Raw genomic sequence first — 26,147 nt, 5'->3', positions numbered from 1 at the left:
TGGCTCCAGGGACATTCAGGACTGTCAGTGAATTGCAAGAAAATCAATAACTAATTGAGAAGTAAGCATTCCCTGCTACAGGTCATCTCCTGCAACCTTCAGTCACAGAAGAGGAACACTGTTCTTGTAAGATCTGCAAGCCTGTGATTGGTTGAAGATATTGGCAGAACGTTAGTGTGGACACCTCCTCCCACCACATGGTAGATCTGAGGGAGGAGAAGTTTCCCCTTGGGGTCTCCTGCTAGAGCAGGAGGTTGCAATCTCACTCCAAATCTTTGCCTGTTTCTCCCATTTGTGTGCCACTCACAAGAGTGCCTGGGACAATCCCCACTTGCCCCAGCCTTACTCCAGCATAGCTCATGCCACTTAGGAACTGATTTCTTTATGGAAATCCTGATGGTGGGTTCCTCACTAGCAGTGAACATTTAGGGGATGCCATGGGACACCTGAGCAGAACTGGAGCTGTCTTGGATGAGATGGCACCAGCAGATGACTGATGACCCAGAAGAGCCTGCACAGGTTCCACTTGTAGAAGCGAGGCTGTGGGTGCACACCCAGGACATGAACCCCCTGCCTTTTCAAGGGTACATCCCACTGATCTCATGATGATAAAATGGTTGTTTTTCATGGCCACTTTCATTGTTACTGTTGCTGGATGCCCTAGAAGGTAAGCAGAGAAATGTGCTGTCCATTCTCATCAGGGAGCTGCTCCAGTTTCAGGTCACCCACAACCGCTTCATGTGTAGAGGGCAAGCAGGAGGAGGATGGACTCTGCTTTTCCACTGCTCACTCTGACCTAGCCTGTAAGAAAAACCTTCTTACTTAAGTTGCTTGTTTAACAGTGTTGACTGCTGCTGTCCTCCCCCTCCAAACCTAAGAGGGAAAATCCCATGGGAAACCAGCTACTGCTAGGTGCGTAACAGCTCCAGTGAGGGGCCTGGGTCAGCGATAGCAGTGGTAACGTGTCAGGACTCCTGGAGACAGGGTACAGCTGTCAGCACGATAGGTGGGTGCCAGCTTTACACCAGTGGCTCATTAACCCGCAAAGGCAGCTCTGCGCAGAGGAGGAGGCAGGGATGGCCGAGGAGGGGGAGGCCAGGCTGCTGCTCGGGTGTCAAAGCACAGGCGATAATTGACAGCTCCATGCTGGCAGGCAGCAACGAAAGAGAAATCTGTAGACTTGTCCTCCTGACGTGAGGAAAAAGCTGCGTGGTTCTCTAACAACATCACTTCAGCATCATCTTCCTTTTCATACGCGTAACAGCTAGCAGCAGCATCTCTTGTCAATTGCTGACAAAGGATCCCGCCTGGCACCATGCAGATGCTGCCTCATGAACAACAGGACACCAGGAGAGACGTGTTGAGTGTTGGAAGATTTGTAGGAATCGAACTCTTTGTAAAAGAGAAGAAATGTGGGTGGCAAGAACAAAAGGGATGGGAATATAAAAAAGATGGGGATGAAAAGCTGCCGTGAGAAAGTACAATAAGAGAAAAATGCTACAGGAAGTGAGATGATGGCCCAGCCAGGCTGGTGTGGTGAATTGGAGTGCTGGTTTTGATTCCCTCTCCTCGTTTGGTCCTGCACTGATGCTGCTTATTATCCCTCAGAACCAGAAGTGGGGCTGTAATGGGATTCCATTGAAACACCAGTAAATCCATCACCTGTTGCTCTTTACCCACCACAATCCTACTGACTCCTGGTATATTTAGCCCAGCAGTGCTTCACAAACTCAGGATAGCCTACTGGGGTTTGAGCAAGGAACTTGAAATTATACTTATGTAAATAATAACTTGTGATTCTTAAATATGTCCATATTCGACTTGATCAGGCACCAGGATGATGTTACAGCAGTTCTGTCCTCTCCCTAACTCCCTGCCGCCAGCAAAAAATCTGCAAATCTGCTGGCACAAATACTGCCTTCTAGATAGAGGTCTGAATTCTCACAGACAGCTCCTACAACTCTTTTCAACTCATAAAACCTTCAAGTAGTTGTCATATTCCTTCCTTCATCAGGGTCCAGTAGGTGAGAGGAAAGACCTAGCATTTTGCTTAGTGGCATTTTACCCAGATACATCACCATCCTTTCTTCTCATTGATTTAAGTTTCAAATATGCTGAGGGCCTTTCCTTCACTCTAAACATCAGCGTTTAGACAGTGTTACTGTCAGGTGCCCACTGCATCTATGGCCTCAATCACAGCTCTATAATATGTCTTCATTTTTCACCTTTTTGTTTCGCAGGGGCACAGCTCCTCTTGCTCACCTGGCAGACTGAGTCATCTGACATTACATTTGCACCTTCCCAGAGGCCAGCAGGCTTCAGCTACTAAGCCATCATCATCTAGCCTCCCCCTGTGGGCATAATATGCTAATTTATACCCACAATCAAGCATCTGTGATACCATTTGTGCTGCAGATACTGTGGAAGCAATTGATGGGTTTTCAGATCTTGTGTTAACTGAGGAAAAACTGATTTATTTCTCCACTGAGTGGAGCAGCTACTAAAACCACTGTGGATGAACTCTCCTTTTTCAATGTGCCTTGGCTGCATGCTAATAGTTTGGAGTCTAGGTGACTCGCTCATTGGTGAAACTTTGGTCTCTGAATTATTCACTTATTCAGCCTACTAAGCCAGATAATAGGAAATGGCAGAACCTTTTCTTATCTCTCAGAAGGTATATTAATACCTTTTAAACATTCATACTCTGTCCAAATATATATATATTTCGAGACTTATTTGGGCCTGCATTCTTTTTCTTTAGTCAGTTTGATACTCTTTTATTCTAACTTTAGCGAGGAAGAGAGCTGTTCTTCTATACAAAGAAAGAAGACTGGTCTCTTTTTTTTAGACATCTTATGTGTGAGGATGCTCGTTATTTATTTGGTGTGATGGGGAAAATCCTACCACCTTTTCTCTTTTTCCTGCCCTATAGACTTTGACTGTGTCCAAAATACAAACACTTCAAATTTATTTTGAAACACAAACATCTTCATCTGTATGATTGAATCTTTCACCATTATTTACATTGACTGCAGCAGCTTTTCTTTAAGGCAAAATCCAAGTCACATGTTACTTCTTGTGCCTGTTTAAAATGGATCTCATTACACCTTTGTAGCTGTCTGCCTTTTTCCTTATGCTGATCCCCATTTCAAGTTCATTCACTGCCTTACAGTCTTTTGCTTGCACCAGGGTCAAGCTTCCCAATGTGCAAACCCCCTCTGCCAGCCCTCCTCTTCCTGAGGACCCCACTCCTCTGTCTCTTTTTGCTTCCCATTCAAGCCACAAGCAGCAAATGAACCTACTGCTCCCTCCTCTCTCTTTTTCACACCTTCTTTTATGCTAATCCTTTCTCCCGGAGCACACTCTCTCCACCACAACACTGATCACTCACTGGGTCCCTAAGCTGCTCCCAGCCTCTCCAGCAAAGACAGATCACCAAAACCACACATCAAGGTAGAGTCAAGCACCAAAGAAGAGAGAGAGAGGTACCAAAAGTCCATGTGCATGATTCCAGTGCTCCACTGCCCTCCGGCTGAAGAACCTTTTGCTAATATCCAGCCTAAACCTCCCCTGGCAAACCTTCCTGCCATTCCCTCGGGTCCTAATTCTAGACCCCTCTATAATGCCCAGTTTTTTTATGATCCCTGAAGGCTGAAAAGGAGACACAGATGGCTGAAGTACTCTTCATGCACTAATTTTATTTTATTTTATTGCATGGATATCAAGTTTCTTAACAGTTTTTCAAGCAAGGATCAGATCGTTCTGTGATTACACACCACCTACCACGGCCAAATCTTGGTCCAGCTTGTCTGTAAGTCTCCAGTTATCAAATCGTGATAATATCTGATTGCATATCTCTCCCTTTGTCCTTCCCTTGGAGCATCAGGTCAGGAAGTCAATCAGCTTCCAAGTCACCTTTTGCACTGTCTGTCGCAACAGTCTCCGGTTCCAAGTTCCTCTATAAAACTAATGAAACATGGAAATCTATGGAATGTCTTTACTCATACTGGTTTGGGTTTTTTTCCTCATTTACTCTTACTATAGAAACTTAACAAGGTCACATCTAATAATAATGATAATGAGATTAGGCATAATTTTCAACATATATTAGGGCAGTTTCTGATCGCAATAAGGTGAACCAGTTTGGTTTTTTTTTTTTTTTCTGCTGAGGCCTATTTGCTCTGAGTCTTTATTTACCTCTGGCTCTTCACAATCCTACTGTGCTAATACCGTTCCAACAGAGATTTTTAACATTTAATGAAGGTACTACGTTAGCTTTTAACCGACTGATTAGTATATTCTGCATTGCTGAACTTAATTTTTCCCCTTCACTTTTTCAGCCTAAGCATTACATATCATCCCAATCAAGCCAGTCTCTGAACAGCCCACATTTAAATATCTGCAAACTTTCTTGTGTTTTCTCCATTTAAGGATAGTAAAGCAACATACGAGTATTTCGGAAGGTTAGTGCTGAATGATGCACTGAGAAATAAATAACACAGACTGTAATGGGTGCTAGAAAGAAATGGCATTGTGAGTGCAGTTTTAAGAAGAATTAACTCTTTCAAGGACAACAGGGGACACACGGGGACTATGCAGGGCTCCTCGGAGAGATTCAAAGAAATTCCGTCTTGCGCATCCAGTGTAAGTCATAGCAATAACCTGTCTATCTGCTTGCTCCTTGTAGGGCAGAGAAGCAATGAAAATCCAATGTGTGTATATATATATATACACACACATATATATACACACATATAGACCTTGGTAGAGCCAAAAACAAGAGATCTTCCTCAGAGGTATTCGGAGTCCTATAGGTCCATCCTCCTGTACTATCTAGCTCAGAGCAATTGGAATCTCTACAGTAGGTGAATAAAGGAGAGATGGTGTTAAATTTTCTGATATCCACTTTAACACACCTTCCATTCTGGAACCTTAATTATAGCCAGGTGGTATCCAGGTGCGATTGTCTGGACTATCTCCACTGGGAACATTTGCTTATAGAATAGTCTGGTTGGGGCGGGGGGTGGTTCTTTATAGAAAAATGTGTTCTCCTTGCTATTCATTATGGGCTTCCACTCTTCTCAATTTTTCCCAGTGTCCCCAAACTGGATAACAGCTAATCAAAGGCATAAATAAAAGAATCCCTAGCTGACAAATGAGAACACTTATAACATATTTCATACAATATGTTTGACCTCACTGGATTTTCCAAAATCTACTGCAAAGGAATATTTTAAAGCATGCAATATTATTCCTCAAACGAACACACTTGGGTTTTTTCTGTTTCATCCTTCAGACCACTGAATTTCACCACAAATTTTTAAAAAATAACCTGAATTTTATAAGGCAGTTATACAAGAAGGAAGCCAGAGTAAGGAAGAAAGATGGCACCAATACACAAGAGCTTGAGGACAAACAAAGTTACTGTTGGGGACAAAAGCATTTTCCAATGATCAGCCCAACAACCTCACTAAGGCTGTTCCAGAGGTTAGTGCTCTCAGAAACGTTATTATGGCAACTATGACAGACTGGATATAGGTTAGCAACTAAATGCTTCTAATAGTAGTATGGTCTGCCAACATCATTAATGAGGCTGGTCAAAAAGGGTGCTAACCGTCAACAACCTTCTTTCAAAAAAGATGAGATGCTCACAGTCTAGACTTGAATTTGTGCATACTAAAGGAACTACACAGGACAGCTGATCATAGAAAACATTTTTTACGAAGTAGTTTAGCTTAAATTAAATGCAAAACAAAGCAAAAATGTTTAGCAATTTAGATTGTTGATGTCAAAGAACAAAATTGCAGGTAATTCAACAAAACTGAATATTTAATACAAAGAAAATGCACAGCTTCCCTTAGACAAACGGAGTATTCATACAGGAAGGATGAGAAAATATCCTGCCTTAAGTTAGGAAAGCTCTGCCACAGAATTTTTCAAGTCTGTTAGTAAACCTCTTTGATAAAGTAATCAACTTGTGGACAGTGCCGTAGGACTGAGGAGAGAAAGAGTATGACCTGCAGTTAAGAAGGTGAAAAAACCTGACCCATATTTACAGGTCTATTAGAGCCACTTGATTAGCTTGCTAGGTTTTAAAATAGCATTCTGTGGGGAGTCTAATTAATGATGCAGAGGTAAAAGCAATATGTGATAAAATGCAACATGGGTTTACTAACGGTAGACCTTGCCAGGCTCACTCGGTTTCTTTTTTTGAAAAGGTAGCTATGAGGGCAACAGGGAGGTATTTCCAGTAAAAGCGGGGGAGCATTCATGTCTTTGTGCAAAGCCCAGGTGATACCATATGGAAAACTGCATAAAATTCTGGTCATCCACTTTTCAGGGAAATACCTTCCAGCTGGAAGAGGCACAGAAAGGTCGGAGGGAAGGTTAGGAAAATCAATGTATGATGTCTGGCTGTTCAGCCTTGTGAAGGATGGCTGACTGGGGATGTGTCTGCAAGAAGCAGCAAGGAGAAAGGAGACCTATCTTAAATAAAAGACAATACTGGCAGAGAACGTATGTATACGAAGTGTTCAAGAGTAAATACAGGCTGGAAAGAAAATGAGCTGTAAACCTTCGCAGCTCAGGAAAATGTTTCCAAGAAGAGTTGTGAGACAAAAACTTAATTACATCTCAGGATGAACAGTGGATATTTGAGAAAGGATGGCCCAAAAAAGAGACCTGAGAGCAGGGAAGTGTCAGACACTCAGGGGTTGTCTTTATTTCCTCAGTTCCCTCTTGGTGCTTTTCAAAGACCATTACTATGGTTTTACATAAAACACATGCTCTGAACCAACTTTCAAGTCAATTTATTCAAATTAGATCATGTTAAGAAATGCAGCATAAAACTAGCATTATTACTGAATTTGCAAAACGACAATTAAATGCAAGGTTACTTGAGAACCACTATAAGTGGGTCATTATAATGCTTCACATAATTTGTATTCAAAATTTCCTGTATTTTAATGTCGATTAATATTATCTTAAATATAATTAATAACATTAATATGTTAATAAATGTAGGAATAGAAATAAAGTCTGGCAGCAATACGTAATTATTGCTGTAGATATTGGCTGGATGTTATTAACAATTAATATGGACTTTCCATGTGAGTAAGAGAAGGTGCAAATTGTTTACAGTTAAAACAGTTGGCCGAGAGTCAAGCATTCTCCTACTTTTTAGTTTGGTTTCCCCATCCGTAGCACTGTAACAAGGCATGGCATTTTCAATCAAAACTTCACTAGGTCTGACCAGGTAGTGAAATAAATTGTGATGACTCACAATGCTCTGTAGGTGCAGAAAGTCTGGGAGACACTGATACAGTAAATGGAGTCAAAGCTCGAGGAAGAAACAGAGAACAAGGTTGTTTTCATGTTGTGATGCCCACTACCAATTTTGTTACTTGCTGCCTAGTAACTAGTCTACAAAGTAGGACCTGTCAGCAGCGATGGACAGAATGTGAGGTGGCAGGAGGTTTGTCTGGCTGCTCACAGAGTTCATGGACCCATGCCTGTTTCCCCCTCTGATGGGGCAGGATGCAGCTGGGAGGAAGTACCTCACTGTGGTAGATCCCATGCATAGTGATTCCCATTTTGCTGCTTCAGAAACATTCCCCACCATTTAAAATTTGTGTGTCTTTAGAAGTCTCAAATAGGAAAATAATTGTGAATTGTACTTGCCGTGCTTTCATTTGCTATTCACTTTCTCAGAGAACTAAAAGAACTGACACAGAGGAAAAAAGACCAAAAAAGGTAAAACTTGTTTACACATTTAAAGTATTCTCTCTTGAACTAGATGACCTTCACAGATCCTCTCCAACGAAATAGGAATGGTTGTGACAATAGGAATGAATGTGATAGGAATGGTTGGACTCGATGATCCGGTGGGTCTCTTCCAACCTGGTTATTCTATGATTCTATGATTCTATGAAAATTACTCTGCAATTATATGAAGTGCTACTACTGGCCCCTTCAGCCTCTTCTCACAGCTGACCACTACCACAGAAGCTGGAAACAACAGGGAGCAGGAGAGCTCCATTCAGGGCCAGGTACTTTCTACCTACAAGTATGACACTGCAAGACCAGACATAAGAAAACTGCTTACAGCATCCATAAACGCATTAATGTTTGGGGGAAAAAATTAAACTTTAGTTACCATCTATTTCAGTGGCACAGATCACTTTGAGAGGGACACACTGTATAACCAAGTCAGCTTTGAAACATGCTGGACTTAAAGCAATCTCTGCTGCACAAAGAAGACTTAAAATGTTTAAAATATCTGAGGGATGGTCTGCAAAGCTGCAGCTGAACTGCGTTAAAGGTTTAGAGACCATTTATTATTTTCTACTTATCTAAATCCTTAAATCACCTTAAACTCTTAGCTCACCTGAGATCTTAAAATAAAAGAACTTAAACTCCCTGTGTCACTATATCAAGAATTAATCTGACCAATATTTGTTAAACTTAAGTATGCAAATGAAAGTATAAACTTTATAGTATTAAAAAGTTGCAAGTTTTTAGAAATGTCACAACTGCGTGTGGCTCTCAGCTGACTTCACAAAGTCAGTCTGCATTCGTGTGGAAGTGCAAACTTGAGAGAGATAGTTTACTGTCCATATTGCAGACATCCCTTAAGTTTGGGGACCCCTCTTCACCATTTATGAGATTGGGGACCACTGAAAAGGAATAATAAAATGATAACATCACAATTTTTTTGTATGACTAACGGATGCATCCCACAGCATTTGAAATTTGTATGAACAACAGAACTTTGCCATTTTTCTTCCTTTAGCGGAGTTTCAGTCACACATTGCACAATGTTTACCAATGTTGTAAAACATAAACAGGCTTGCAGGTAGTCTGCTTTCTTTTTTAAATCTTCCCTCATTTTCAGAGAAGCTTTATTTTCCCTACTCAGTGTTAGGCAGCCATGTGCCCCTTGTACTTCCTCCTGTGTCACACCTTAGACCCAGCCAGCAACTAAGTACCCTGTGGTCACTCGCTCAGCCCTTCCTCCCACTGGGAAGGAAAGGAAAATCAGAAAGAAAAAAGGTAAAACTCATAGGTTGGGATAAAGATAGTTTAATAGAAGAGCAAAGTAAGAGAAAAATTGATAACAATAATACTAATAATAAAAGAATGTAAAAAGTGAATAACGCACAATGCAGTTTTCACCACCTAGAAACCAATGTCCAGCACGTTGCCAAGCAGGAACTCAGGATATCCTGCTATATCTTTTGTTGTAAATACAGGATAGCTTTGCTTCTTTCTATTTTCTTACCAAAAGTACAGGGTGGGGAGAGAATTTGGCTCTGTGTATGTCCAGAGCTGTTAAGAATGAACAAAGGGAAAGAATGTGTCTTTAAAGGACTAGCAGCTCCGGCTAATGGAACCACTTGGGACATTGTGGGAGGGGAAATTTGTGGCTTGGAATAAAAAGGGATTGCAGCACCTTCATGCACCCCAACAGGGCAGTAGTGATAGGGCAGCCTAAGGACTGCCTTGTTTGCTCAGCCAAAGGTCTTTCAGGCTTGCCTGCGTCTCTGCTTCACCCTTCAAACAAACATCTCAACCACATTCATTCTTGAACAGTAAATAAACAGATTATAGTCTGGATACCTCCTCAGGGGTACTAATGAGAAGTACATTTTGGCTATAAAATGGAGCAGGAATTAAACAAAAGTTTGCAGGCAAGAAAATTAAAAAAAAAATGTGTTTTTTTTGCAAAGCGTGAAACTTAGTGCAAAAACCAAAAGAATCAGACATCTTTGCCCAGCTTTGAACTCACAAGCCTGATGAGAGTCCTAAGTTAGGTAAACCTGCCCTTGATGCTCATTGTTGCATGCCAAGATTACTTAGAATTGGAGGCCCTACAGGCTAGGTCATCCAGGTCCCTATGCACAAGGCACTCAGCTCCTCAAAGGTAATTCCTGGGCATGGTGCTCTGTTGCCTACCTGACATCTCTGCCCTGCTCTCTCCAGGGCAGGGCACAGCTTTCAAATTCGTCTCATAGCTGTGGAGTGCCCTGACTGTCAACCAAGCACAGCTGGTGGCAAGATCCACCAGGGCAGTCTGAAATGCAGAACTTCTCTTTGCAGGCTGCTGCCCCACTGGAGGCTCACCAGCAGCCCTTCAGGTGGCTGGGCCATAATGGCAGTTTTCCTTTCAATTAATAAATCTAAGCCAGGAAGAGCCATGGAGAGGCAGGAATTATGCAGAGCAGTCAAAGGGGATAAGGCAAAGGCTAATGGCCTGAAGCAAGAAAGACAGACAATCCAAGATGAAAAGATCCTAACAGCAAGGTCTGCTAAAAAGCACCCACAGGAACTCTTACACTGGTGATTTGTGCTTTGGGAGGATCAGGAGGACGAAGGAGAGCAGGCAATGGCCTATATGAACACTTTGTGACTTCAAGTGCAAGAAATAAACAGACTCGCTCCAGGAATACTAATCACTACAGAGAGACTTTGAGTTGGTCTATTGTGGGTGAAGTAGTCCCTGCTCCTCAACCTAACCATAAAGCTATGATATTATTAGCAGCGCAAAAGTCCAACACACACTGTTCCACTCTGGATATTTCTTCACACTGCTGACATGTCAAAAACTAAAGAAACCATTTTTTAACCCCAGCAATCTAATAAACTTAACCCATGTTACTAACAACCTTTTTAAAAGACACTTAGCTAAAAACCTAGCAAATTTAGAGGGAGGGGAGGGGTAGAAAGGTGCTTGTCAGATCTTTTCCAGCCCAGAACTGAATATAACATATCACTGAATCGCACGTGTTGCTCTGCTGGTTCCCTTTCTCATGAAAAACACATCCAAAGAAGTCTGCTATATCTCTCTGTGGTAATTGATTTAGCTAATCTTCAGACAGTCCTTTCTAGCACCTAAGAAGCTATGTGAGAACAGATATTAAGATACAGCTGAAGGTCTTTACCCGAACCAGAGGAGTTCTTCTGTTTACCCTTTTAATAGATGACTAACTACCCTCCCTCACATCTCCCATTTGGTCCAGGCTTTTCCTTCCTGCCTTTCAGGATCTGTGTGGTCCAACCAGAAGTGCAGCAATTTAATACATTACATTCAGACACTCCAGCAGTCTGCGTATGCTGGTCTATGTGACATTATGCATTTCTACCCACTGGAGCACTGGAACGTAAAATGCATTTGTCTTCCAGGTCAAACAATTCAAAAAACTAAACCATATTTTTGCCAGATTAAAAGTAGCAAAACTCCCTTGGGGCTGACCAGTGATACTGACTTCAGCATCCCAGTGCAAAAGGAAAAAAATGCACAATCACTCCTCAAATGGAGCTATAGTTTTCGTGTCATTCTCCTTCCATACCCTAGTGTCACTGGAAGCCTGAAGTTCCATTAGTATGAGTGCCAGTAAAATAATTGATTTCACCTTGTGTGCCCAATCAAATTAGACATGAATTTTTCCCTAATAAGCCCTGTCCTGGTCAGCAAGAGACCAGGAGAAACCTCCTTAGCTCCATCTGAAAACTCACTGCCCTCTCCAAGTTGTCCCTCATTACAAGAAACACATTAAGCTGCTGGAGCACACCCAGAGAAAGACAACAAAACTGGTAAAGAGTCTAGAGAACAAGTCTTATGAGGAATGGCTGAGGGAACTGGGGCTTTTTAGCCTGGAGAAGAGGAGGCTGGAGGGAGACCTTATTGCTCTCTATAACTAATCAAAAGGAGGTTGTAGTGAGGTGGGTGCTGGTCTCTTCTCCCAAGTAACACGTGATAGGATGAGAGGAAACGGCCTCAAGTTGTGCCAAGGGAGTTTTAAATTGGATATTAGGAAAAATTTCTTTACTGAAAGAGTGGTGAAGCATTGAAATAGGTTGCGCAGAGAAGTGGTGGAGTTACCATCCCTGGAGTTGTTAAAAAAAACATGTAGATGTGACACTTCAGGACATGATTTAGTAGGCATGGTGGTGTTGGACTGATGGTTCAACTTGATCTTAGAGGTCTTTTACAACTTTAATGATCCACTGATTCTATAAGTTGGTCATAGGTTTATTCTATATTTTAAATGACAAAGTAGCTCAGCATCACACATTATTCCAGGTTTAATACCTCAGTGATTTGCCCTCCATATTGGCTACCCAATGGAGTTCAGGGCTCTCTTTAAGGCTCAAAAGCTGGAATACGTTTAATCTTAACCTTCTGCTTTTCCTCCCTGTCCAGATGTGTCCTACCACAATACCAAGAAGCAACAAATCTAGTGACTTCACAAGAAATAACTTGCACAGAGATGCAGGCCTAAGGACTGGACACAGCAAAAATCTCTGAGGAAAATTAAAGCATGGTTTTGCCTCTGTTTTGGTGTAAATTCTCCTTTATTCAGTCTCTAATAGACACAGGTTCTGGTACCAAGGAAGACATAAAAACTGCATGCTAAATGGAAGGAATATTTTAGAAGACAATACTGCCATTCTTCATCAAGAAAAAAATAACAAGCATTTACACACAGCTCTTCAAAGGATCCTATTTCCAGTCCTCCTGGTAGAGAGGAAGGGCACAACACTAGGTGCAAGGCTGTAAAAGGGGTGAGTCAGAGGCCAGTGCATTTTGCATTCTATCAGGATATACAGCTAAAGGCTGGGTGGAGAATGGATTCAGAGTAGCCCTGGAGAGAAGGTCTTGGGGATGCTGGTGGATGAGAATCTCAGCATGACCCAGAAACACGCATTTGCAGCCCAGAAAGCCAACTGTATCCTGGGCTGCATCAAAAGAAGTGTGACTAGCAGGGCAAGGGAGATGATTCTGTGCCTCTACTCCACTCTGGTGGGAATTCACCTGGAGTATTGCATTCGGTTCTGTTTTCCTCAGCACAGGAAGGACATGGAGTGGGTCCAGAGGAGAACCACGAAGATGCTAAGAGGGCTGGAGAACCTCCCCTTTGAGGACAGGCTGAGACAGTTGGGATTGTCCAGCCTGGAGAAGAGAAGGCTCCAGGGAGACCTTATAGAAACCTTCCAGTACTTAAAGGGGGCCAACAGAAAAGCTGGGAAAGGTCTCTTTAACAGGGAGTACATTGATAAGATGAGGGGTAACAGTTTTAAGATGAAAGAGGAGAGATTTGGATTAGACTGTAGGAAGAAATTTTTTACTGTGAGCGCAGTGAGGCACTGGCACGGGTTGCCCAGAGAAGTCATAGTTGCCTTATCCCAGAGATGTTCAAGGCTAGGCTGGACGGGGCTTTGAGCAGCCTGGTCTAGTGGCACGTGTCCCTGCCCATGGCAGGTGCGTTGGAAGTAGATGACCTTTAAGGTCGCTTCCAACACAAACCATTCTATGATTCTATGATACCCAGCCCAATGCAAAAGGGCAAATGCGAGGCAGAGGAAATCTGATATACAATAATGAAAAAATTAACAAGTGTGCTGTGCCATTAACCTGTATGAATAACCCATTGATAAAGAGCAGAAAAGAAATAGTGTGCCTATCACTATAATACCAGAAAATCCAGGCAATAAGTTAACCTAAAAAAGTGATAGCAGAACAGGTTGAAAACTGATTGATCTGCATACATTAAAGAATATTAATGAAGTATAATACAAATAATGCAAACAGTTAAACAGAAGAGGCTATGCCCATTAACTTCCATGGCATTATTCCAGAAATTAATTTGGATCATGTCCTCTAATGCAGGCATTGGCACTGACATATTGTTTTTGTATATACTTGAGAGAGACTCTGCCTGCAGTCAGTTGTCAAAAGCGGAACAAACAGTTGAATGTAAATGTCTCAGCAGGGAACGCCACTGATTTTAACAGTTACAGACAGTTTCTCCCATACAAAGGACTTAAGATAAAGCAAAAGTTACAAAGACCCTTACCATGACAGGGAAAGCAGTGGAACTGAGATCTGTTTGCTGGGGAAATGCCTCCATCCCTAAAAGCCCAGCTGAACAGATTCCCTTGAAGATGTCCACCATATAGATCAGGCAAAGTCCTACTCCATTCTGTTTTGGCACAACTTTGCTGAAGTTGCTGGAAGTTTACTAAGAGAGCCAAGCTAAAGCTCTGATCTGCAGAAAATGACTGAGAAACAATCCAAGTACTCATACCTAAACCTGCAGCTTCATGGTTATTTTAAGTGGACCCAAAAGTAAGTTGCTGACAAAGGGAGAGGTCTCACTTCTTCTGTTACATCAACAGTTAACACTTATGTGCTGCTGTGATAAAGTAGATAGGGTACTTGCCCTAAAAGAATCAGCCAAACAGAAAAATAGTTACTTTTCACCTGGATTGGCTCCTACACTGAATTTCCTGAGAAGCTGTAAAAGCCCTCACCCAGCACCGCAGCAGGGCAGGACCACGGTGCCAGGAGCAGCAGCAAGAGCAGGAAGGGTAGGAGAGACAGGCTGCTGCTTTTTTAGCTAAATAGCCTTAAAGCAATCGTGAGAACAAAGCCTTTTACATCAGGGGAGAAGACACATTTCTTGCAATGAGCCAGTGCTGAGGACCCATTCTTAGCTTGGTATGAGTGTCCTTTTCCACGGATGATAGAGGGATCCGCTTTAAATGCAGAGCAAAGGACAATTTCTATGCAGGGCAGCTTAGGAAGAAGCACCGCACTGACTTCTGATTATCTGTATGACTAAAGTCTTCCTTTCTTTGCCAAGGTAATAAGTCCTTTCCCTAATCCTTTCTGCGGCAGAGTAAATATTAGACGTAATATAACAGATCTGGTGGCATTTCTAGCAGAAAGGTGCTGGTGTCATATCATGCAGGACTGTAAATACAAATGACACCTTTTGAAAAACCCACAGATTTGCAAGGTTTTAACATACCGTGTAACACTAGTGACATCTGCAGGAGCACATCGGTTGAACAGCAAGAGGAACATTTCAAAAAAAAGTTGGGCTTCTGTGAGAATCTCTCATAAGGCAAACCAGCAGATACATTCAGAGTACCTGCTTTCACAAGCCTACCTGAGGTGAATAGGCCCTCTCGACTGCTGTCTCAAGAGGTTAAGTCAGACCTCTCCTCTAAATCGCACTCTGGGGGAGCTTCTTTGAAGATACAGTGATAAGTGAGAGTTCCTACTGAAAAAAGAAAGCATACTCAAGATAAAAACTTTGGATGGAGTTGCTTAGCAAGGAGGGAAAATGAGTGAGCAAGTATACACACACGTGAAGATCAGAGCACTGTGAAAAGGCAAAGGCAAGAAAGTTCGATCCAGCTTAAAATACAGTAGACAGATCCTGAAAAAAAGAACTCACAGAATCACAGAATCACAGAATAACCAGGTTGGAAGAGACCCACCGGATCATCGAGTCCAACCTTTCCTATCAAAAACTAGAGGGGAAAAGTCTCGGGAGGGCAATACCTAGATTTGGTGATGTAAGGAAGGAGACAGTCTGCTTTTTCAATTTCCTCTCTGTACAACAAAGCACAGTAAAAAATTGAACTTCATCTTCTTTCATTACATCATGCGGTTCCAGTTTCGCCATACACAAATCCAGCCAGTCTGCTTTGTAATGCTTTACAGTATTTACACCAGGAAAGCTACTTCTAACTCACTTTATTAACATTGTTGTTGAAACATTGTTTTTAAACTTGAGGCACACAGATAGAAAATCAGAACAAAGAGAAATTGAATTTTTCTTGTCTAGATACATCTGTTGTGTTTCTTTTCTTAAAATTTATTAATTTATGATCTTGGTTGATTTTTTTTAAATTTTAATGCTTGTCTAAATTAAAAAATTTGCATTTTACCTCACGTTTAATCCTAGTTCTCAAAATCCTTACAAAAAGTGAGCCAGATCTTTCACATCATCAAAGGGAATCAGCAATGATTATTATTTATATTTGATAGGAGCACAGGTCATTAAGTTTTGGCATTTATGAAATAAGGCAACACTGTTGTTCTAGGAATGACATGCAAGAATTCTGTGTTCTACCCTAAAATTACATCAGCCTAAAGTAGGTGGACTATAAATGGTGAAGTTTGTATTAGGTAGGAGAGGTATTTATGTACTGCTAACACTTTAACAACAGCAGGTTTTACTCAGGGAATATTTAATTTCTTCACAGATCTCTTAAAAAAGAAAGATGTTTTTATGGTAAAGGAAGCAAGAAAGATAATGATAATGTGAGTGATAACAAAAATCACACCTATGATATGTTTACTGAAAGAGCTGTACCAATATGACCAAGGAACTGTTGAGAAAGGCACACAGAAATATGTGCTGGAGCAAATCTATAGCTACTACAACAATCTGGAGGAACGTGAATCACATGACACTATATGGGAAAGTGGGTACTACAGAAATATATGAAATGTAGAGAGATGGCAAGGAAAAAAACAGTGTTGAAGGATGCCTTAGTAAAGGAAGACTGATATAACAATAAAGCAATAGGATGGTACTGCACAATGTGCCGTGCTAGCCTAATATAAAATAAATAAAAGGGTAAGATCTGGAATTCTTTGGAGGGAAGAGCAAAAGACCCTTGTCAGGCAGAGCTGAGAATCTCCTGGGAAGCCCCTGGTCAGAATGGATTTGTTTGGAAGTCATTTGTACGAGTTCTTTCTGAGAGACAAGCGATATCACAGATAGTCTTCCACTACAGAATGTTTTAGTACCCCAAATATAGCTAGAGAAGACCATCACACAAACATGAGGTGACAAGCTGGGTTCAAGGCTGAGACAAAAGTGCAGCAAAACCTCAAAAAAAAATGCAAAACAGAGAGCAAAGAGCTGCTTACAGGCACTCAGTGGCTCAGGCTAGGACCTCTTCCTGAGTCTCATGGTGCTCCAGGGCCAAAGGTTGATGTTGGTAGGAGGGGGTCTGGGTGGTCATGGCAGGTCAAGGCCTATTGGATGCCCACAGCACCCTCACACAAATAGCAATAAGACTCAACTTTTCTTGACTAAGATTTGTGAAGCAACATTTCCTTCCCATCTTACAGAGAGTTAAGGTCTTTTCTGCTTTTCACACTGCTCTGCCAGTGAGCAGGCTAGGGGTGCACAAGGAGTTAGGAGGGGACACAGCTGGGACAGCTGACCCCAACTGACCAAAGGGATATTCCACACTATAAAACATCAAATTCAGCAATAAGACTAGGGGAAAGGTTGGCAGCAGGGGGGCTGCTGCTCAGGCACTGACTGGTCATCAGCTGGTTGGTGGTGAGCAATTTTTTTCCTTTGCATCACTTGTATTTTTGGGGGGCTTATGTCTCTCTATTTTTTAATTTTCTTTTCATTACAATTTGTATTACTATTATAATTCCAATTATTAAACTGTTCTTGTGTTCATGTGCCCATGTGTTTCATCACTTTTACCCTACCAATTCTCTTCCTCCCGTCCCGCTAGGGCGAGGAGAGAGCAAGTGACTGTGTGGTGCTTAGTTGCCAGGTGGGGTGAACCCACGACATTGACCTTACAGTAAATACTCACATTTATTGCATTTTTAAATAGTACTACAAATGAATTTTTGTTCATATAAGCTGTGCTGAAGTTGAAAATAGTATCTTCAACAAGCAAAATGAAGGTAATGTGGATAGACTGCTATTGTAAGTCAGATAGAGGCAATGTCCTTTAGCTGGCCAACTGAAAGAGCTGGGAAAAGCACGCAAACTTTGGGCATGGATGTTCATCTGTAGCAGGACATACTTCATGGAAGCCTTATCTAGGCTTTCAAACTAAACTGATCTCCTGGTAGAGACTAACTCTAATTTCAAACTTTGGCTACTTACATCTCTCATTCAGCTCCTCTTGAGCCTGTTTTTTTCTTTTTTTCTTCTAAAAAGAGCCTGATCTCAGTGTTGCAAACTTTTTGGGACATAATATTTTCATGAAAGCCAATCGAAATTTAACGTGACAGAGAGGGTAGAGAAATGGATTCAGAGAGGAATTAATCCACAAAAGCCAAAAGGTTATTTCATACAGGGAGTTATGAATGCACTTTCCTTGGCATGCCCCACGAATAATCATCAGTAAAGTGTATGGGGCCCAGCAAATTGCAAAGACACATACAATTATGGCAAGTGACTTCGCTATTTTCTTGTCCTGCTGCAGTTTTGACCTTGTCCTTGTGCAGAAAGAAACAGAGAAGTCATTCTCCGGGATTACAGAATTGCCTCTGGATGGAGATGAGCTCTCAGTCACCAAAGACTCTTTCTTTGGCCTCATGGAAGAAGAAACACTGTCCTCAGCTTCTGATGGTGGAGAAAACACTCCTTGCCTCAGCGAGAGGCACAATCTCCAGGACATGCTGCTGGTTCTTGGAGACTCACAGTCCTGCATGCTGCCACGCCGCTGGCGCCTCTGGATGTTGTGGAAGATACGCACATTGAAGTAGGTCACCGAGAGCAGTGGCACAAAGAACTCCAGTGTGGATGCACACAGGAGGAAGTACCAGTTCTCAAAGAACTCAGCATAGCACTGATCCGCTGCTACCACGCTGTGGCCAACTACATGCTCCCACAAGAGGATTGCTGGGCAGTAGAGGAGGAAGGCAAAGACCCAGACAGCCACCATCTTGATGACAGGGTTGGACGTTATTCCTTGCTGGGCTCTGTAAGATACCTGTGAAGGAAAAAAGAAAAGGGTTGCACCTGTAGAGGCATGTTTTGGAATTAACAGAAGTAGCAGGAGAGGAATTTAGCAGAGTGCTCAGTAATTTAGAACTACAGCTATGCTGATCAGCTGAAGCTCACACAAGTATTCATTGGTGCTGACAGAATATAGGGTGTCCCTCTACAAGTTAATCTAAGTGTGCTAGGATCCTGCTGCAGGTGATGAAACATCCATCAGTACCTCATAATTTGTTATGTCTTGTCTGAGACATCTGTGGTCTGAAATGCCAGAGTAATTAGCATTTTATAGTTGTTCAGAACATGACTCCCATTCTTTGACGACTGCACTGCATTTTACAGCATTTTACAATCGAATGGGACTATATGCGTCAGAGTTGTCAACAGATAATGTGGCGCATAAATTTAAAACCCACCTTTAAAGTCTTAAGCTGATAACACCACAAAAGTATCTTTTTTTTTTTCTTCTCCCTGACTCTTGGGCCTGTACTATGTGTTGCAGAACAGACAGATAAATTGTAGCTCACATCCTGCAGCATCCCTTTCCCGTGATGTCAGAGTGAATGTGTAAATATGAGAGCTTAGATATCCAATTGGAAAAAAAAAGAAGTATGAGTTAACATCATTAAAGACTATCATATAAATGTCTATAGGTCTTAATTACATTTGTGCAAATGGTCTTAATTTTTCACTTCGTTAATGCTAAGTCTTTGGCTTTCCAGTGTAAAATTTCATATGTGCAAAATGTTTTCGTGCTTGATTTCCCAGCTTTTTTCCTTAAATTAAAATAAAATAATAAAAAGGAAATTATAATAAGTTGAATTAATTGCATTTAATAAAAATAAAGCTGAAATTCTATTATATGATATCACATTGACATTCTCAAACATCACCAAGGAACTAGAACCTTTAGCTCTCCCTGACACTTCTCTGCCTCTTGAACTAGTTTCTCACTAGCTATGCTAGTGAGAAATGCAGGCCTCCATCCTTAGCATGAATCAAGACATAAAGCACACATACAGTGGGTAGCATGCTCCACAGAAAGCTGAGACAAAGTGTGTCTGAAGTTTGAGGTTCTACCATAGGCACCTAGAGGAGTTTATTGACACATGTCCACAGTCACAGAATCACAGAATCACTAAGTTGGAAAAGACACACATGATCATCGCGTCCAACCATTCCTATCAACCATTAAACCATGCACCTCAGCACCTCATCCACCCATCCTTTAAACACCTCCAAAGATAGTGACACAACCACCTCCCTGGGCAGCCTGTTCCAGTGCCCAATGACCCTTTCTGTGAAAAATTTTTTTCTAATGTCCAGCCTGAACCTCCCCTGGTGGAGCTTGAGGCCATTCCCTCTCGTCCTGTCCCCCGTCACTTGGGAGAAGAGGCCAGCTCCCTCCTCTCCACAACCACCTTTCAGGTAGTTGTAGAGGGCAATGAGGTCTCCCCTCAGCCTTCTCTTCTCTAGGCTAAACAATCCCAGCTCTCTCAGCCGCTCCTCATAAGACTTGTTCTCCAGCCCCTTCATCACCTTCATCGCTCCTCTCTGGACTCGCTCCAGAGCCTCAACATCCTTCTTGTGGTGAGGGGCCCAGAACTGAATACAGGATTCGACATGCGGTCTCACCAGTGCCGAGTACAGAGGGAGAAGAACCTCCCTGGACCTGCTGGTCACACCGTTTCTGATACAAGCCAAGATGCCATTGGCCTTCTTGGCCACCTGGGCACACTGCTGGCTCATGTTCAGTCGCTGTCAACCAACACCCCCAGGTCCCTCTCCTCCAGGCAGCTTTCTAGACAGACTTCTCCTAGTCTGTAGCACTGCACAGGGTTGTTGTGCCCCAAGTGCAGGACCCGGCATTTGGCCTTGTTAAACCTCATGCCATTGGACTCTGCCCAGCGGTCCAGCCTGTTCAGATCCCTTTGCAGAGCCTCCCTACCCTCCAGCAGATCAACACTTCCACCCAGCTTAGTGTCATCCGCAAACTTGCTAAGGGCGCACTCGATGCCTTCATCCAGGTCATTGATGAAGACATTGAACAGGGCTGGACCCAGCACTGAGCCCTGGGGAACCCCACTTGTCACTGGCCTCCAGCTGGATTTCACACCATTTCCCACCACTCTCTGGGCCCGGCCATCCAACCAGTTTTCCACCCAGGAGAGTGTGCGCCTGTCCAGCCCAGAGGCTGACAGTTTCTCAGGCAGAACGCTGTGAGAAACTGTGTCAAAGGCTTTGCTGAAGTCCAGGAAGACCACATCCACAGCCTTTCCTTCATGCAGTATGTGGGTCACCTTGTCATAGAAGGCAATCAGGTTAGTTCAGCAAGACCTGCCTTTTGTGAATCCGTGTTGACTGGGCCTGATCACCCAGTTCTCTTGCATATGTCAGTCACTGCAGTTTGTCCTTTGTCCCACTCTATGCCCCATTTGCTCTTGCTCCGAATCTTCTCTAGGACCATTTGGGGCCATGTTTCAGGCCTAGACATCCTCCTCAGTGTTCTTCACTTCATTGCCCTAGTCCCACTGCCTTTTCCTCCTATGCCTGCTTTTAGGTGCAAATCCAAATTCAACTTACTTTGAATTTCCTCTTTCCTTGCTCCATTTTTACGAGCCACGTTTAACCCTCATTCATCTTTCCACTGAGTAGTAACACAACAGAAACCTGCAGCAGAAATTGTGAGAAATGTCCTGTTTGAATGGCTCTGGGCTGGAGCATGCTCAACACAATATTCTCAACAACTAGCTGCAAATATCTAAGAATCTTCACATGGCAGCACATTTTTGAGGCCTATTATCTCAATTAAATTTGTGCTTATACTCAACCAATATGACAAACTTTGGTGAGTATAATCCATCAACAACCTTGTGACAAAACCAGAGAAGTTATAAACAGGGTACTTACAGCTTTAGTAACTGACAAGAAACGGTCATAGCTGATAAGAACAATGTTAAATACTGAAGCTGTGCACAGGAGATAGTCCATAGCTAGCCAGAGCTTGCAGACACCTCTTCCTAAGTGCCATTTCCCCGTGAGACTGTAAGGGATGTAGAGTGGCATGCAGAACACACCTATGGAAAGGAACCACAGAAACACTATGCAGTTCATATGGATTGCAAATGGTACTCCTGGAAGCAGAGAGAGACACTATTCTGGTATTCATCTAAAAAAAAATCTGTTACCTTTAATATGTAATTTATATACAGAAATTTTTACATTCCATGATACTTGACAATTTTTTTCTAGGTATTAATTCTTAGGGTATACTGATGGTTGGGAAAAAACTCAGGGCAAATTAGAAATGAAGGGACTGCTGGAGAAGTAAACTACAATCTAACCAGCTTACAGTTTCTAAACATGTATAATCAGCGCTGCAGTGTATTTGCACTCTGGTTGCGTTCTGACGTGTAACCTTATCATTCTATCTCTTTCATCTGTGTTTGAGTTTTCTCCCAATGACCTCTACAGGTGTTGTTCATGTCAGTTATTGACATAAGATTGGTTAGCATTTGTAAGGTAGAGACAATGTATTGGATAGTTTGCATTGTATCTGGAAATCTGTTCTACCAAAGATCGAGCAAACAGCAGAAGTATGGAATGTTCTCCTATTTTTAACAGATGTTTTAATCTCATTCCTGTTCTCCAGGCAACATTAACTCCAGAACTACTTTTTCATTTATTACATTTGGGTTTTTTGAGCTGAGAGACTGTTATCAACAGGGAAATGTGCACAGAGCTTCCAATATTGATGACTTGTTTTAGCATGTACCTTAAATACAAGCAGCATCACTCGTACAAAATATTCATTTTTCAGAACTGCTGATGACAACTACTGCTCTCATCAACTTCAATAGAATCAATGCTTGGCACGATGTCAAAATGTAATGACTGCTTTTAGCTATAGGTATAAATACAGATGCAATAACCAGGTTTTAAGCATTTATATTTTAAGCTATACTCACTCTTACTAACTAGTGGATGCTAAAGACTTGATTTACATGCCTGGAAAGGTTACAGATTCCTAAGAAATTAAAAAATACTGCAGTGATTCAGAAAATAAAACATTTTCTGACTTATCCCAGAGACGAAGTCTTAGATTTACATAGTCTATAGGCCAAAATAGTACTGATACCAGTCATTTCCCCTTGGTTGATTTAAGTCACCATGCGGTACCAGCCACAAACAAAAACTGATGTAAAAAGTAGATGTTTAAATCTCTTGATTAAACTGTAAGATGGGAGAGGAAGCAGACTTTTGCAGAAGACCTGAGCAATGAAATAGCAGCTCTAGCAAACTGTCTGCCTGGAGCAGGAAAGCAAAGACTCTAGCAGACACACTATTTGATTTCTGCCCTGTGGGGTGAGCCCCAGAATTAGGCACTACCAGTTGTAAATGACATAAATGAAGGAAAATATTAAAGGTATAAATAATACACTTCACTAGAACTGACAAATGAATAGTAGTTAGAGGGGCTGGTATTGCCAGTAGTGGAGTAGATCAATGAGTGCTATTTCCCTCCTCATGATTTAGTGAATTCTGGCCTCTGTGACTGTCCTGAAGAGGAAGAACTTGTATGCAGAAATACCTCCCTGCTAGCCTCAAGTCAAAATGGAACATCTTCCATGGGATCATGGAAGGATTTCTCTGCTGTGGGGTCTGTTTCCCTGGCCTGAGCCCTGAAGGAGTGCAGCACAAGGCATTCACATCCCTCACCCCCTCACCTGGCATCACCCGCCAGGACTGGATCCACAGCACCTCCAGGGGCCAAATCTCCTGGACTTCTGCAGTGACACTGTGGGAAGAGAGGACTAATAAGGAAAACAGATGGGAGATGCCAGCAGGCTGTTATTGGTATCAGGCAAACCATCTGATCTCTAGCCTTCATTGAGTTGAATCCAGCAAAAAGTCATAGTAGTAAAGAATTCTGTTGTACTGTAAGACACTCATAAGCCATTAGTACTATGTAGTGAAGTAATTCGTTTGCCTGGATGTACCACAGATAGCTGTGTAAGTAAACAGTTACACTGTCAAATATAAGGATGTCTAGAAGTGTGTGATGAACAATCTTACAGGAGGAGCAAAGGTAAATCAAAACCTTTTTACCTTCAGTTTGCATTCACATGCAATAGTTGTTCCTTTTTTACCTGGAGCAACCTTACAGTATTTATATTTATTTCTCATTATAACATATTATTTTGAGAAGTAATAGGCAGCTAAAACGCTTCATCCACCTTCCACCATTCCTTACCCTTCCACTAGAGACAGAGATGGGAAATAGTTCTCTTTGAAGAAACTAGACAGAAAATAAACCCCATTGCTTCTCCTAAGATTCCTAGGACAAAAATAGTGCATGCCTCCACTTACCCACTGCAACGTCAGAAATAGCAAGATTGAGAAAGTAATAGTTACTCCGATGCCTGAGGTTTCTATCCATGATGAAAGCAAGGATCACCAGGACGTTTCCGAGGATGGTGACCAGAGCTAGAAATACCATGAGGAAAGCCAGCAGCACGAGCACACCCAGTGAAAACTGGGAGCTCAGTGGCTGCATGGATGAAGTTTCATTACAGGTTCCAGTCATACGCAGAGTTTCAGCAGTGCTGTTGAGCATGTTGTATATCCAGGTAAGTTCAGTCTGGGAAGAAATTCGCATCTGGCAGGGTTATCCAAAAGCTTCAGACAAGTCCATTAACAGGCCGGGCCAAATACTGACACATCCAAAAAAAATCACAATATCAAAATAATGGAACATAAGACTTCTGTAAAATTTCTTAATCAGACTGTACCTACTGACATGAAAATAAAATCTATTAAAAAGGTGTCTTATAAGCAGCAGTAAGTGCACACTTTAAATAAATTATCTCATTCTCTCCTGAATGTTGATCCTTATCTACTGAGGTCAGAAAAGTTAGTTTGAAAACAACTCTTTTCACAGTCAAGCTGTTTGCATATTAGCATTGTGTAAGCGTTTTTACACATTGAATTCCGCTGAAGCTAAAAACAGATCTCAATTTCACTTCCCCAGTTGTCAACAGGATTTAAATTATTACAATTCTGTTTCTCTTACAGTAAAATGTAGGCACTGTTGTACTTGCTGCTATATCACTTGCTAAATTTTACAGTTAAGAACAGATGTATATTTCTTAATGTTGCTGGCTACAGAGCATTTAAAATTCAGCTATACACAGCAGAAGTATCACTAATGTCTTTACAGTTCATCCTAATCTGCAACAAGTCTAGCCCTAGGCACAGCAAACCAAATACCTGGACTTTGGAAGACCTTCAAAGCATAACCTATCTAATTCTCCACTTCCCATGTAATTCCAGGTAAACTCCCACTCCATAAAGTGACAAACCTTTAGCCCCTAGCAGGTATGGGAAAGCATATCTCTTCCTCATTGCAATTTAATTTATTTTGCTAAGAGGGTGCAGAAGTTGGCAGACTGTGGCTGTGACTCATGCCTGCAGCTCAATGGCTCTGTAGCACCACAGGACACTCTGCAACTGGCTTTTCAGACTGCAACCAGAATGCTAGATGCTAGAGAAAATGCAGGGCAAGAAACAAGGAAAGAGGACATGGACAGGAATTGGGGAAGGGAGGTGCAGTTGCAGTGTTCTGATCCTGTCTTAGGGAGCAAAGGGAAATATATTGTAAATAGTAATAAAAGTATAAGGTGTAGGACAGAAGGAACACAAAAGACCTCAGGAATAATAAAATGTGGCAAACAGACACCTGACTCAGATGCACGTGCACAAAAGCAATCTGGAAAACACAGAGGAGGAACCAGATCTCTGTGGACTCACAAAGCCACCAGTCACAAAGCCAGTGACATGGGATGATGTAGTTGCAGGAGAGTGTTGCACAGCACCTCAATCAGAGTGAGGGAGATGGTGAAGTCTTCTTTAAGAAAATTCAGGAAGCCTCACAGACCTTGTTTCTTGCATGGGACATCAATGTTCGTTATTTTTGCTGGAAGGACAACACAGCAGGTACAAACAGTCGACGATATTCCTGGAGGGCACTGGGGAGATCTTTCCGATTCAAACACTGAATGAGCCAACAGGGGTGACAAAGCTAGAGTGGCTGGGTTTTGGTAAAGAGGAGTTGGTCAGAGCAACAGCAGACTTGGTTAGCTATGAAGTAGTGGAGTTCAAGATCCTGAAGAGAGTGAGGAGGGAGAGAGCAGTACAGACCATGGACTTCAGATGAGCAGACTTCAGGCAGGAGGAAGGTGGTAGGTGGGATCCCATGAGATGCAGCTCGGGAGTGCAAAGGAGGTCAGGGAACCTGCAAGCCTCTAAGGACATCAGCCTCTGTGCACAAGAAAAGTCTATCCAAGTTCTCAAGAAAACAAGGAGATGTCAGGACACTGGTTGACAAGGGAAGCTATAATACAAAAAGGAAGCATGGAAGAGTTTGAAGCAGGGACAGTTTACAAAGAAGGAATATAGAAGCATTGCCTAGCCACGTAAGCATGTTGTTAGGGAAACCAAAGCTCACCTAGAGTTGATGCTTGTAAAGGACATCAAAGGCAACATGAAGAACTTCAGCCACTCATTAACACTGAACTGCAGAAT

General features: G+C 42.1%; 1 protein-coding gene across 1 annotated transcript; it reads right to left on the bottom strand.

Moving 5' to 3' along the window:
* Positions 1-17,541: 17,541 nt before the first annotated feature.
* On the bottom strand, positions 17,542-24,290 carry LOC138718590 (histamine H3 receptor-like). Its single transcript, XM_069853100.1, has 3 exons — positions 23,934-24,290; positions 21,474-21,640; positions 17,542-18,555 (listed from the first exon to the last, which is right to left on the bottom strand). Exons 1-3 carry the CDS (start codon positions 24,220-24,222, stop codon positions 17,770-17,772), a joined length of 1,242 nt encoding a protein of 413 aa, XP_069709201.1. The 5' UTR covers positions 24,223-24,290; the 3' UTR covers positions 17,542-17,769.
* Positions 24,291-26,147: the final 1,857 nt, after the last annotated feature.

Source organism: Phaenicophaeus curvirostris, chromosome 3 (genome assembly GCF_032191515.1).
Source record: "Phaenicophaeus curvirostris isolate KB17595 chromosome 3, BPBGC_Pcur_1.0, whole genome shotgun sequence".
Taxonomy (NCBI): Eukaryota; Metazoa; Chordata; class Aves; order Cuculiformes; family Cuculidae; genus Phaenicophaeus; species Phaenicophaeus curvirostris.
This window is presented reverse-complemented; position numbering and strand designations above follow the sequence as displayed.